The 15,464-nt window shown below is 39.4% G+C and overlaps 1 protein-coding gene across 1 annotated transcript in view; it reads right to left on the reverse strand.

Annotated features, from left to right (window-relative positions):
- Positions 1 to 15,464, reverse strand: part of LOC103358586 (neuronal acetylcholine receptor subunit alpha-7-like) — a 38,578-nt gene that overhangs the window by 8,066 nt on the left and 15,048 nt on the right. The window contains exons 2-4 of the mRNA XM_008283607.1: positions 15,019 to 15,158; positions 7,450 to 7,494; positions 6,086 to 6,195 (exon numbers count right to left, since the gene is read on the reverse strand). Coding sequence (XP_008281829.1) covers positions 6,086 to 6,195; positions 7,450 to 7,494; positions 15,019 to 15,158 — 295 coding nt within the window. The remainder of the gene's footprint in view (positions 1 to 6,085; positions 6,196 to 7,449; positions 7,495 to 15,018; positions 15,159 to 15,464) is intronic.

Here is a 15,464-nt window from a genome sequence, read left to right on the forward strand (position 1 = left end):
CGCCAGGTCTTAAGAGGTTAAGTTGTCGCTTTTTTAAGATAGAAATTTACTTAAACCGCTGTGCCATCTATACAATTTGTAGATTTTTCTTAATTTATGCTGAGATCACATATTTTAAGATTCCTGAACAAAAGACCTTTAGGCTAATGTTCTTTTTATTTTTTTTGCAATGCGCCCACTATGATTATTAAAAATGCATGCAGCTGGACAAGTGATATCCCTGGGAGAACGGGAAGTGGAAGTTTTTGTACAACACGTCCTGGCACACACACATGCACACCGGAGAGCGAGCACTGTGGACATGTCAGAGTGGGGCGGTGGGGAACAGAGACTGACAATGGCAGCAGTGACAGGTTCCTGCACCATGGGACATGAGTCATCGAGCTTTCCTCTCAGTCTCTCAACACCTGCTACTGTTCTCGCACACATGCACACACACACTAATGACAAAAAAAAGGAAGTTTCGAGCCTCAGGCAGAACAAGAAGCACACAAAGTGAAATAAATCACCACTAGACACAAGTAAAAGCCTCTCATCTTTAAGCAAAATATGTACTATCATAATATGTATAAGTTAACTTTTGATTACCTGGCTGAAAGAGCAACATACGGTAGAATACTTCAATAATGATTTCATGTCTCTCCACAGATATTCTTTTCTAGATTTATCACCGATGCACAGTTGAGATCAACTCGAGGCTTAATTAAGGGAAGACCAATGAATCCACATGCATTATGTGACATCCCAGGAATATTACATTCAGCTAAAGAGCCTCAGAGGATCCTGACATTAGGCATTCTGTTTGACAGCATTAAGGCTCTACAGTTAACTAGCAGCAAAAGGAAACTGCCGCCAAGATACATTTCCAGTTTACAGTGGATTATATTTATTCCTGGAGGTCAGAAGCAGAGACACGTAGCAATGCTGAATGGAATACTTAGAAATGTTTTCATCTTCCAGCAACAAACAAAACAGAGAAAGGAAGGGTTGCATGTTTTGACAATGAACGTTACATAATTGTTGTGATTTTTATTTTTTGTGAAAAACAGCATGTGTACCACTGTTCAGCTCTAAAACAGAGCAAAACCATGTTACTGATTAAACTTTAAAGTTCTCGTGTATCATGAGAGCTTCAAAATTTTTGATTAGATGAACTTCTCTTCTGCTCACCTTCTCAAAAAAGAATATTCACAAAACCGAACTGGCAGTTAAAACCCTACAACTTCACTTCAGTGCATTTTCCAACACAGGCACAAATCGCACAGGTTCTTGCTACCGTTGCTGTCACCTGATCACAAATTCTTCTTCTTGGTTTCTTTACAAATCTTGCTCCAAACCAACATGCATTTTGACAAACATGCACACCCGTCCTAAAGACTGTGTCTTTTATTTATAAAAGTGATCACAGAAAAGTAATCACATCCAACCATCTGTTTATTTATTCAGCTACTAAAAAGAAAAATCCATATCCATTTATTCGATTAATTCTCCCTCCATCTTTATGGGCAGCTACAATGGGCTGTCTGTGTTGTACATCTACCTTCCCTGCTGACAGAATTAGGATTCAGTCTGCGGTTTACCTGAGTTGGACGTCCTTTATGTGCCTCATCGATCCCCAGTCAAGTGAGACCATTGACTTTTCCCTCTAATAAGAGGAGGTCAACAGCTTGCAAAGCCGCTTCAAAGCTTTATACTCCACATACCAGCACACACACCACGCAATGCTTGCCGGATATACGCACAAACATACACAAAGAATCCTGCAAACAGCCGTGATGACAGACAGACTGGAGCCAACAGAAAGTTTACATCCCATCACTGCAGTGGGAGGTTTGGTCTCAAGAGGAGCCGCATGTATTTGTCCTTTTGATATCATGTTTTACACGTTCTTCTAAATATTCTCCTTTCCAAATTCCTTTTATCAGCTCAGCTAAAACAAAACTTTGGGGGAAAAAAAGCTGTGTTTATCAGTCTGAGTCATGCTGACAGCCATTATCCACGCAGCAATTATTGAACTGGAAGATGCAATTTTCCAATCAAAGAGCAAAACTGTTGCAAAGATGGTGAACAACATAATATTTTCTCCAGGCACTGAGCACAACCGCAGTCCGGATGGTAAATCCATGACTCACAGTATAGATTATCTTCGCATGAGACATCACTGTGAGACAGTCAGTGTGAGCACGAAGATCTGAAAATATGAAAAGCAATATGAAAGAGATATGAGAGGTTTCACACCACGACAACATTAATGACTTACCACAGACAACATCATGTTTTTACCTCACTCTTCCTTTCACTGAATATTGAGATGACCTCAGCTCTCCCAAACATCATTAACTTCATATTAAAACAATATAAATTAATAAACAGATTTACGGTGAACTCTTGTCTGAATAGCATGCTAATAAGTCCTAATACATCTGCTGTTCAAGGCTGGCGTTTTATTGGCTGTGCACTGATGGCCCGCTGTGTAATGGGGTGTGTTGTGCCATTACTGCCTGTGATTGTACGATAGTGTGTGTGTGTGTGTGTGTGTGTGTGCGTGTGTGTGTGTTCACGTGGTAAACAGTGTGCTGCCTGTATGAAATTATCTTTGTGTTTGTTTTTGCTCATGTGTGCGTGTGTGTGCACAGATGTTTACGGTGTGTTAGTGTGATGAGAAGAGCTTGATGAGGTGTGTGGTGTAATTAGTTAGGTGTGCGTGCGTTTCCAGCAGCGATCCATATTATTGCTGAAAACTGTAAATTTTCATCTCTCCTCGGGGAGGATGTAAACCTTCTGGCTCGGCTGTAAACTGATTCTTCCCCTTCAGCTTCACATCGCTGTTTATCTCTGCCAACTTCATGAAGGCGAAGGCTAAAAAAACTGAACACTGAACACTGCAGGTTACTGGCTTAACCTACCTGTACTTGAAATGTACAGGTTACGGTTTTAATTTTCTTCTATATAGCTGTCTATATAACAGTCCTGGCAGCTGAGGCATCCTAATGTTTTATGGTTATGTTTATAGCAGCTGTTAAAGGGTAGCAAAAGCTTGTGGTAATGTTTAAATATTAAAAAACAAGCCGCAATGTGCTGATTATTCTCCAGGGATGGCAATCTGCAGGGCAGTCGATTCTTTTTGTAAAAACAAAAAAATCGTAGAAACTATTGCTTAGATTGTTTAATAATTTATGATTGTACGAACAGCCATAATAGCATTACTTGCCCATGAGTTTCATCGATTCCTGTTGCCAAGTTGTCACTTATCCAGTGAAATATAAGAAAATCTACAAGATAGAATCGCACCAAGTTTGCTTTTGTTAAGTTTTTTTTTTTATATATACAAAGATGTGAATGTTTCTCACTGACTGGACTGTAATGACTTTGGTGACCCTTCTTTTTATCTCCTAATTCCAAAGTAATTTACCCAATCTGTTGGTTGATGACTAAAAAAACAACATAACAAAACAAGTCATTCTTTTCAGCCTCATGTACTAATTTGTAAATGTATCAGCATGCAAATACACTAAACTAAGAAGGCAAACACACCTGCTAAATGTCAAACAGCTGCATAATCCTAATCTTTTTTAGAAGTCTAATCCAAGTCCTGTGTTCTGTATGGACAACCTTCCTCATGTCGTCTGTGCAGTCGTCACTTTCTGGTTCACATTCTGGACCTTTAAAAATTGCAACGAACATAAACAAAAGTTCCGGAAAAGCAAATTTCTGAAAGTGTCTTTTTTTATGAGACTGGGTTGTTGTTGTTTTCCTTCTTGCAAGAGAAGCCAGTCAAGAAAAAAAAAAATACAGGTAGACTGGGAGAAAAGGGTGACAGAAACATGCTGACACTTCGACAGACAGAGACAGGTAGATGGAGTGATTTATAAAGGGGAGTTGGTGAAGGCTCGGAATGATAAAATATGGAGGGGCAGAGTTGATTGAATAGAGTGAATTATAGTGAGACAGTGAGTTATGAAAGAGGGGTGGCGGGAGACGCAAATAGAATGAGATGAAAAGAGAGATGGTAAGGCAGGATGGAGGGTGAGGAGAGGGGAGGAGGCGCAGGGTAAAAGGCAGACGTGGGGAAAGAGATGGGTGAGAGCACAGAGATTAGGCTGGGTAATCCCGGCAGGTCTAAAAGCTGAGCTTTTAAAAAATTTGGGTTAATACTCCGAAACCTTTGTTTTGTCCTCGTGCTCCATGTGATGTGTTGGAGTGTTAGTGTGTGTTTGTGTGTGTCCTGCAGGGAAATGCAGTCGTGATGAAAAACATCTGAGGCTCCTCACTGCATCCAGGCAAGAACATCAGTGAAGACCAACTGAAAAATCTCCTCTAGCTTTACCTTAGGTGCTCAAGTCAGTCTAATTTGACTTACAGTGTTCAGTGGCAGTGGACTTGTGTCATTGCCTTTCTCCTAATGACTGAATTTATTGTTTCTTCATCTTTCTTTCCCTTCAGTCTGTGAATATCCATCTCTCACTCGAACATGCAAGCACCATGCAATTAGTTGTTTAGGGGGGAAAAAAACTACTGGCCTACATCTCTAATTGACCTGAGAAAACCTCGCACAGAAGCAAACAGCACCAGCCTGACCTGAATCACAACATGCAGCGAGCTCGCTCAAGCTCATTTATGAAAAGTAAGAACTTTGACCTCAGCTATTACTGTATGTTTCCGTCATTTATTATTTTTGCTTTAATGTGAGGAGAAAAAAACCCACTAAAAGCACTCTGACATGAACGGCTCTTTATCAGCTTTCATGTATCTCACTGATTCTCCATGTCAGATTTCCACTAATCTACATTTTGAGAATTAAGTTCTGAGTTGAGACATTTGAGGTACGGTTTATGGATGACGATGAAAGGAGTGTAAAATCATTTCTACACTCTAAAAGGTAATGCTATGCTATCTTATGCTTACTTGAATCACATTAGTGTACTTTACGTATTTCTCATTGTCCTGTTCATTTAACTCATGGACTGTGAGTATGTACTCATTTTTACGTAAGGGGTAATAAAACTAAGTGCACTTGAGTAAACTGGACTTGAAACGTTCTGGTCCTGGACTGAACACACTGCTCAGCAGTGCACATGTGCAGTAGAAAAGTGCGGGAGAAGTTTCCAGAAACTTTAGGAGGCGGCTGTGGCTCAGGTGGTAGCGCGTATCGGAAAGTCGGCGGTTCAATTCCGCCCTGTAACCTGTGTCATGGTCAGTGTGTCTTTGGGCAAGACACTTAAATAATACTTGAATACGTAGCTTACCACCTCTAGGATGAATGTGTATGAATGGATTGTTGAGGTGGTGGTCGGAGGGGCAGAATGGTAGCCTCTGTCAGTCTGCCCCAGGGCAGCTGTGGCTACAATCGTAGCTACCACCACTGGAATGAATGTGTGTGAATGAATAATTGACAGTGTAAAGCGTCTTTGAGTGTCTTGAAAAGCGCTATATAAATCTGATCAATTGCTATTGTTATTATTATTATTTAAGTTTCTAACCTTTGGAAAGATCATGTTCATTATACTTGCAATTTTTAAGTTCACAAAATTAAGTAAATACAGCTAAATTTTAGGTAAACTTTACAAGTAGATATGAAGTAAACTGAATGTAAGACTAATAGTTATATTTACTTACCTTTTTTGAGTGCAACCACTTTACTACATTTGTTTAAGTAAGATCAACTTTTCACATTTTACAGTGTAACGTTTTCAATTTGTAAAGTTTTTAAAACGACAGTATCCTGCAGTTGTCTGTGTCACGACTTTGCATTTGACTCTGAGTGATTGTTTATCACATTGGCTTAAACTCACCCTGATACCTTATATTGGTTTGAGGAGATTAAAGATTGGATTTAATGAAAAAAAAAATAGAGGCAAACTAAAAGGATTATACTGATATTACATTCACTCTTGTCAAAAATAAATATTGCAGGAGAAGATGTCTCTGACAGGTGTGTTTATTTGCTCCAGAGGACTGACAATGTCAGAATGCAACACATATCTTATCAACGCAAGATATAGAGAAAGAAACATTTCAAAAGAAAGCATAAAGGTCATAAACTTTTCTGTTTGGGCTGTGATGGGCAGGAGGAGGCAGCTCTGACCTGTTGTAAAGGAGGATGTCAGGCGTCCAGATCTGGTCTGAAGGGAATCGAAGGTTCTGGACTCCGGGGTAGTGTTCTGGATTCCAGCTCAAGTAGATGTCTGTCCAGTACTGAGAAGAAAAGAGAGACATTTTCAGACTTTGAGATGATGTGGCATTTCATCAATGGGTGGAATAACTCTGCAAAACCTGCACCTTCCAAAGACTATAATCAAAGTGAACTTTCACAAGCAAGTGCAGAGGTAAATGATTCTAGTCGCATTACAGTTTTCAAAATTACATGGCAGTTCTGAGGTTATCCAGGAGGGAAAGACAGGCTTTTCCTGAATGTTTCTAACCACCAAGACATTACCAAATGCCTTCAAAAACCTAGCAGTCTATGATCATGTTAAAAAAAAAACAAGCTATAATCAAAGTAAGATAGCCGCTGTTGATGCAGCTTTCGTTGGAACGAAAAGACCTTAAAATGGGAACACTCTTGGATAAAGCCAGCAATGGCTCTTCTCTCTGCTTCTTGAAAACTCGTCTATTTATTTAGAGCAATGTAGACTTCCTAAAGTATCAGCTGAGCACCATGCAAATGGTGTCGCTTTAGAAAAAAACCTATAACTGATGCACAGACTAATTGGTGTCGAGGCTATAAATCAGTCTGTGTCTTTTACCCTTTGCCATTAAGTCTGTTAGTAGTCAAGTTGACTGCTTCTTAAATATGCAGCACTCTTGCTCACTCCTTTTCCCTCCTGTCCTTCTCTTGCTTTCGGCCTGACAAACTGCCTGAATGGAAATCTTGAGGATGCTGATGCCAGCACACGAAAATGCTGTCTCTCTTTTTTTTAAAGGGTTTTTTGACATTATTGGACAGTTGCATTAGAGTTAGACAAGTATAGGTGGGAAAGAGAGGATGGGAATGATATGCGGCAAAGGCCAACCAGAAGTCGAACCAGGGACTCAGCAACTGACGGCATTTTTTTCCCATTTATTATGCACCCTAGCTTTCCACCAGAAGGTCACCACGCATTCTCTCATTCTCACTCATCCATACATGTGTGGTCACATTCCAGTCTTGAGGATATTAAAATAGGCATTGAAAATGTGCCAGATGGGATTCACAAGCTTGCAGGATGGAGAGTAAAATTTGAATTATAAACAGTGCTTCTAAGTTTAAAGAATGAACTCCAAAATAAATAGTTTCTCTGGATGTGCACAGTTAAAATTCAATCTCATCAGCATGCACTTAATGTTGTGGCACTCGTAATTTGAGCAACACAGTCGCAGCCTTTCAAAGATAATTGTGTAATAAAATTATAAATATAATTAAAGCACATTAAAATGGTGATAATGTGCTTTTCTAAAACTTTGACTCACCAGCTGCAGCCAGGCGTTGGTCATCAGCACTTGGTTCTTCTCATCCTGAGGACAAAAAAGAAGAGGAAATAAGTTTTTTCTTTTGCCTAAGAGGAGACAACAAAAGCGATTAGTATCTAACAAAGTGGAAAAGGTCTTTGTCATCAGCAAGTCAGCGCAGTTGTTTTGCATTTCCAAAGAAGAACAAACCAGCCTGTGTAGAAGCTGGTTCTATGTAACCAAGTGCAGCTCTAATGAAGGGCCTCACAGGGACCATTTGACAGACTGCTAAACCCCTTAAAAACAGTTAAAATACTGTATATCCTAGTGGGCTTTAACACTCATGATGAACTGCACAATATTATGCTGGCTCATATAGGAGTAAGACAATATAATACAACCCAAATCAAGTACACAGAACACCACAAAGGGGGGCTCTTATCGTGTGTGTGTGTGTGCTTTCTCAACTCACTGAGGCAGAATAACCAGATCTGAACAGGTTCATCTATATTTATTTATTGATTTCATTAAGATGTATTCTCACGTGCATATAGGCAGTAAACATGCAACACAGGCATGCATTATCTTAAAAGCACACATGTGAAACACATCAATGAACACAATGAGTTGTGCTTCTGTGTCAGTGCACAACAGCATTGCTCTGCAAACTGGTGTTTTCTTGTGGTTTGCTGCTGTTTTTCTTCTCTTTTTTTTCCCCTGTTTTTGTTTTGTGTGACTCACAAAACCAAAGTTCTATTAGCTTTGTTGAATGACAGTAAAGTACGGACCCTTGAATTGTCTAATTCATTAAACATCACAGTCTTTTCTTAACACATTTGGATGGAAACAAACTCAGTAAGAGAATGAGTGTTCATTTCTACACATAAATAATCATTGTGCATTGTTACAAAAGCATCACTGTTCAAACTGCTGACCAAAGCTTATGTCTTTACCAAATAATGAACTTCAGAACTTTTTCGTAGTGTATATAGAGCATTCGTAAAACGATGTTGCTCATATTCCAGCTACAGGGTAAAATTAGCATTTCTGCAAGCATCAGAATTTCTGCTCCCAGTACAGATGAACAAGTCAGGGAAGCCTGTGTGGATTCTTTGATTAAAAGAAGAGGAGAGGAGCGCTGCATGGGATCAAAGAAGTGACCCCTTTTTCAACACACTGCATCTATATATCCATTTCTCTGTGTCTCTGTTTAAGACCTTTTTCTGAGTTGGGCACATATGACAAACCTTTCTATAATTTACTTTCTGGGAACACATGACCCAGATGATAGAGCAAAAGCCACAGCTGAAAGTATTGATTGGAAATGTGTGTCTCTCCAGAGATTTTAAATCCCACAGTGGTTTGTGTGTGTGGAAATCAGCAATTCAATGAAATGATAAAAACAACATTGTGGGTCATGTAAAATACATCACTTGGAAATATGAACTCCGTTCACCTGCTCAAGGTCAGAACACCAGAATGTCTCCAGCACAGTGAACACATACACAATAGAGAGACTGACAAGAAGCTTTACCCTTTCTAAATCTAATGGAAATAAAAATGTTTTATGGCCCATCATTGTCCCATTTAAAGGCCAAGCTTGTAACTCTTGTACTGTATATTATAGTAATGTTCATACATTAGGCTTTAGCATGGATAAGGCTATTCATGTTGAGTGTGTGACTGGTGTATGTGATAGAAATCCAGTTCTCACAGGATCTATTTATACATTAAGGTAAGCATATAACATAAAATGATCCAGAAGGTGTTTTTTTCTGGAGTAAATGGTATATTTTGCTCAAAAAGCTACATTTAAGCCTCAAATGAACCCATATAAAGGTCAAGCAGGCAAGTTCAGCAGCATTTCTACAGTAAAGGGAAGGCTAGTAGACCAGATGTTCAGTGTACACAGTAAATCAATTCCTACTTTATTTAAAGCCCCAGTTAAGAGCTTGGGATGTTATAATGATGCAGATGTCAAACCAAGGTCTTTAAGACCATCAACTAAACCTTTCCCTCAAGTGTTGTGAAAAGTGATAGCTTTCGAAGTTCCCATCACTCAAGTTGAAACACTGGAGAGCATGGTCAATTCCTTTATTAAAAGGTGTCAGAGACTGCCAAGATCTCTAAACAGCATCTATTTGTAGAACAAAGGAAACCTGGAACTGCCTCTCTCTGAAATGACTCAAGAAATGATGTCCAGATGAAGCCTTTCAGCAGGTAAAAGCTGCATAATATTGAGCTGGTTCTGTATGGACAAGAAGGTCCAAGTACTGGTGTATAGGAACACATTGAGAAAAAGCGGCCGTTACTGGTGGAAGAACTGAAGTTACAAGAAAATATCATGATTTATTCCAAAGCAGTGTCTCAGTCAAAAGAAAGACAGCGGACAAGGACAACGAACAGGAAAATCAGCTTCTGAAAGTGATGGGATTGGAAATAAATAGCTTTCTCGTGAGAGCTGTCGAGGATGTTCTCCCATCCACCACAAATCTGAACCAGTGGTGAAGACCAGCTTCTCTACAACAGCAAACACATCTACCTATCCTGCAAAAGAATCCTCAGAAAAGAGCACAATCATGTCCTGAAATGGCATCCACTTTGGATTTATAGATTTGGATGTATCCTCTCCCAACTGGAAGATTCATCATATAGAAGAACCAGACAGTAATGCAGGAAAATATGCTGAGTTCCCCTCAAGATTGGAAGATGGCTTTAAATCCTGATATAACCAGACATGGTCCTATTCTCTAGCGGTCTACAAAGCACAGAAGTTGTTTAACTTACTGTATCTTGGGAAGATGTGGTTTGTGAAACATGTTATTAGAAGCAGTTAAAATGCAGAGTTGGGTAAGATGCTGAACAATGTAGGTGGAAAGGGTTGGTAGCCAGAGGTCAAGCACAACTCAAAATCTCAGAGGCAGCCAACCAAGCAGCCATAGGTTATGAAGAGGAGCTACTGTATGTTATATGTCCACAGAATCTGTCATTTCCATGTTTCCTATTCATTCAATGTGTAAGAAGTTCTGCATTGTATTCTTGTAGAATTGCGGTGCATAAGAAGAGGCAGCGCGTCACGTTGCATGAAGTTCATTGGGATAAAATCCAGGTCTACGTTACTTTGCGCAAATCAGAGGCATCCACAGACTCTTGCCATCCCTTGAAATTGCCTAAAACTTTTAAAGTGAAAGTTTTCTATCTGAAATGAATCTTTTCCGAAAGACATTCTGATACAATATTTTTGAAATGTTAGAGAACATTTCCAAACAACTTGTGGTTTGACATCAGGGAGCAGACAGCCCATGAGTGAAGTTTTTATGCAATCAGGTACAGTGTGTATGCACAGTTGTAGGGTGCAGCCTGCACTGGTTTAATGTTGGAGAGCACCTGTCAATCATCTCTTGTGATGTCAACTAGTCCATCAAGCATCCAAAACCTGGAAAAGAGGAAACCTTTGTATCCAAAACTGCTCCTGTGAATATCAGTTATATGTGCTTGAATTGGGTTGATTGCAACTAAAGGTAAAATAAAACTGAAATGCATTAATGCAGCCCCCCTCTGTAGGAAATCAAATATAGACAAATGAATGTTTATCTCTGTAACATGCAGACTGTTTCCCAAGTTGCTCTTTATCTACTGTTCTATGCAAGTGAATGACCTGCACACACCTCTTTCCAAACACTGCTCCTGTTTCACTGTACAAATATTTGTGCACAGACGTCTGCCTCTTACAATGTCTGTGTATTCCTGTGAGTCTCTGTATACACAAAATTGCCTAGAGACACCGAGTACCCGACCTAGAAACAAGCAAGTACCTGTCAGTCAACGCAGTTTACTCTAAATCTGATGAATAAATCAGCTGAATGAGCACCGGGGTTCTTGTGAACAATAAACTTGCAGTGTACTAGCACACCTCTGGGTCTCAGCACATCAATTACTGTTACACTATCCAAATCAATCCCACATACCCAATATCTTTTTTTTTTTATGACTATTTTGTTGATGAAAAAATATCATCACCTGCTAATCTTGAGCAGCAAATTAGTCTGGAAGCTCCAGGGAATAATTTCTTCACGGGCTGAAAGATTAAGTGGATCGAAACATGTAGTTTTAACTGAAACTCAGTCCTTCTAGTAGGGTGAATGAGCATCGCTGCTGTTTTCCACAAACCATTAGATTCATCCACTACAAGAGTTTATCCTTTATAAGCATCTAAACTTCAGGCTCGACTGAATCTGGAAATAGGCTTTAGGGCTCAAAGACTCGGAGAAAACAGTAAAATTCTTTCATTTTAATTGCGACCATATTTTCACAGTCATTCAGGGGATGTGCAAACATCCTCCTCATACAGTGTAATCAGAATCTGAATCAGAATCAATGACCACATAACCCCAGTTTCTAAATCACAACTGCAGAAGCTTAAGAGCATCTGGGTAAAACATGCATCGAGCCCCCATTCTCAGACAGATGAGACAACTACCAGGAACACAGACAAACAATCCAAAAATTACCCCTCTATGAAAAGCATGAAGCTCCTGTGAGAGGAACACAAATTGTGTGTGTGTGTGTCTGTCCTGACAAATGAGAGCAGACATCTGGCTGGTATAATACTCAGAGCATTTCACATGCTAACACAACCCTAAAAGGTCTCCTCTCTGTGGACGAGCCGCCTGACAAATGTACTTACAGCCTGCATAGTGCCTCTGAAGTCTTTGATACTCTCTGGAGGTTAATGAGTAAGCCGCCTGCTTCTCTGAAAAGATATTTTACAATTTGAAAGGTCATTAAAGTCAGTAGACCTGGAGTGATTTTTGGGTTGCTGGAGGACAGAGGAAGGAATCATAGTTCAATCATTCATTTCATGAATAACAGTGTCAGGTGTATCAACCTCCCATAAACACAAAAACACTATCAGCACAGCAGCTTTTGTTGGAAGTTTGACATCTCTTATCTACAGTCTAGACAACTTGCAAAAATATGCACGAGGGAAGTAAATAAGCTCCCACAGCAGCTGCTCTTGCCAAGCAAAACACTTAACCTCAAACTGCCTCAGTGGAGCTGCAAGGAGACACGCATGAGAAAAGGCTGGATTCATACAGAAACATTAGAGAGGAAGGAATCAAGTCTTCAAGGTGTCAGTTTAGGTAAGGTTGCAGACAAGGACACAAAGTCAACCCAATAGCACTAAAGAACAATATGTAAAGATTTCAGAGTGTTCCCTCGTGTGTGAGATGATGACAGTATTTATTACAGTGTGTCCCAGTACAGTTGGTCTTTATGTAACAGAAGTCAAACAGCAGAAGTGCTTCACTTGTGCCACCATTTAACAGTTTTATGAAAACGAACCTGCTGCAGGATGCATCACTTATTTCATATACCCACAGGATCAAACATACACGCATACTTAAAATAGCTGATGGTAGCTATCAACAAAAAATAAATAAAATAGCCAAATGTAATGTGAAAACAATATCGCATATTCAGTACTACTGCTCTGTTTGCAGTGAAAATACTCTGTAGCGACCGCTGTCAGAGTCACCACCCACATTCATTCAGACTTGTCTCAGTTTCCACCCACAATCATCCAATTATCCAATCCTAGCTTTCCACATAGCCCGCACAGTTTGAAAGCAACCTCCAGGAAAACCTATGAGTGTGAGTTTTAGAGAGGCCAGTGTTTGGGTTAGTGGAGCAGAAGATTGTCAACTTTACCCTTAATTGCATGTAAAAATCTGCATTATTGTAGCCGTTCAGGATCAAAAAGGAGCCTCTTTTGCCATCAGTGTCAGCAGCAGCAATGGATGTGGATTGTATATTTCACTGCTGGAGTTTCCCAAGGGTTGCCAGAATCAGTGGACCTTTTATTTGACTGACTGGTCCGTGGCACTGTGAGTACACAGTGCAAATAATGTGTTGAGTTGTTGCACTTCGCTGGGAAACGCTGTTTGGGTTGTTGAATATTTGATTTCCTGTTTTGGTTTTAGTGTTGTAAGATCTGTAGTAAAACCCAGAGTGGATTTTTGAATTGCGATTTGAGTTGTGCTTGGAACAAACTGGACTGAACTGAACTCTGATGGGAAACCGAGGCGGATATTTACCTGACTGGATTGGACTCACAGTTGAAACACACATATTCACCCATGAGTAGGGTGTGTCTGCAGACCTGGAGGCTGCACTTTCAAGACTTCTAGGACCCGTGGTGCACCAAAGGAAGTAACAGCTGTTGTTGAGTTATGGTATATATACAGAGTTGATCTTGTGTGTTGCCTCTTTCCAACCTTTCGAACCGTCCTGTTTGGATTTAGAGACCGCAAAGACCATAGCAGATAATTCTGTTCATATTTTCCCTCATAATGACAGAAGTATGCAAACTACACAATATGTCCAAATGCCGGTCTTTGCAATCAGGTTATTATTATCAATATTGTGATAAGTAGTAATTTGCGTGAAATAAACCTTTGTGTGGAATACTCCTCTTTTAAATTATAAGTATAATTTGAGTGAAATTATTCTTTAAAACTGTAAGTCGTTATTCATTGCGGTAGGTGGCGTAATCTTAAAAAAAAAGCCTCTAAGCATGCAGCCCTAGAAGTGCAGTCCTCCAGCTCTGCAGACACATACCATTAATTCTCATTGCTTGCTGGTTTGTTTTTAGAAATACACTTTTTATATGCTGAATTTAGCTGTGGTCTATCTGCTTGTTTGAGCATTTTTGTTTTGTTTGTGTGCTTGAATTCATTTACAGTCTGGTCACTTGCCTAGTTTTGTATGGTTTGACAATTTGATTCTTTTGTTCATTTTTTTTTATTTATCATACTTAACTATGACTGGCACCGCACATTATTAACCTGCCACAATTCTACTGTTGTTTTACTTTGTCAAACACACTTTTTGTTGAATTCTTCACTTCACATTTCGTCATTATACGTTACAATTCCTACACATAGGAATATGTATCCAGCCAATACACCACTGTGATTCACTTGGATATAAACTCTTTGCTTGTGCTGAACTGATTGATTGTGTTGTGAAACGTAAAGCCACTTTTATAGCTGATACCATGTGCCCATCAAGTCCCCATGAATGTGATACTCAGCTAAATACTTGAAAGCTATATTTAAAAAAAGACTCCGGTTCCCATTAAACTGTCATATCTAAACAACTTTTAAATAATACATTTTAATGTAGCTGTAAAAAATAAATAACAGCAAATACCTGGGAAATCACAATCACATGAGCCCATTCAATTGTGCTCATGAAATCCTTTTACAGTCACAAAATGCCACATGACATGTTGCTTTTTATCTGTGAAAACACGAACATTTTGTGTAGATATAATTTACAGTTTTAATCTATTTTGTTGGGGATGGAACAGGGTTATTCTTGTAATTCTTATTAACTCTATTCTGCAATTTCACCACATCTAAAATTGGTAAAACAGCTTCAACTGTTCAATAATTTACAGTCAAAACGATGATAATTGGCATGTTTCTTTTCTTCCTATCTTGCAACCATTCTTTGATTTCATGCGGCCCTAACTTGACACCATGCCGCACACACAACGAATGAAAATAGATGCAGTTTCCTCACCACATCAATGATCTGCAGCAGCGTGAGGCCCAGCTCCACCAGGATGGCAGCTGAGTCATTGACCACAGGTCTCTCTAATCGATTGTAGTTAGCCATCAGCTCCTTGTACAGCCTCCTCTGGTGCTCCCCTTGCAAGGATCCTGAGGAAAAGAAGGGAGAAAAGATCTGATTTATGTATGTTAAATAGAAGCATCATCTGTTGCATTTAAAATTTGTTCAAAACAAACCCCTAATATTTGAGTGTGGAGGTTAAAATAGTCCTGTAAAGCAAGTACGGAGGTCCATGAGGTTATTTTGTCACACATAGACACCAGCACATCTGTCAGAGTCAATGGTAAATCCCTCCAGGCAATAGTTCCTGAAGGTCACTCCGTGATTTACAGATTGTGTTTGCATTTTTTCTTTTGCATTTTAAAACCATAAATCCACTGATTAATGATGTTCCA

The sequence above is a fragment of the Stegastes partitus genome, unplaced genomic scaffold (genome assembly GCF_000690725.1).
Source record: "Stegastes partitus isolate 25-593 unplaced genomic scaffold, Stegastes_partitus-1.0.2 Scaffold321, whole genome shotgun sequence".
In the NCBI taxonomy this organism is placed as follows: Eukaryota; Metazoa; Chordata; class Actinopteri; family Pomacentridae; genus Stegastes; species Stegastes partitus.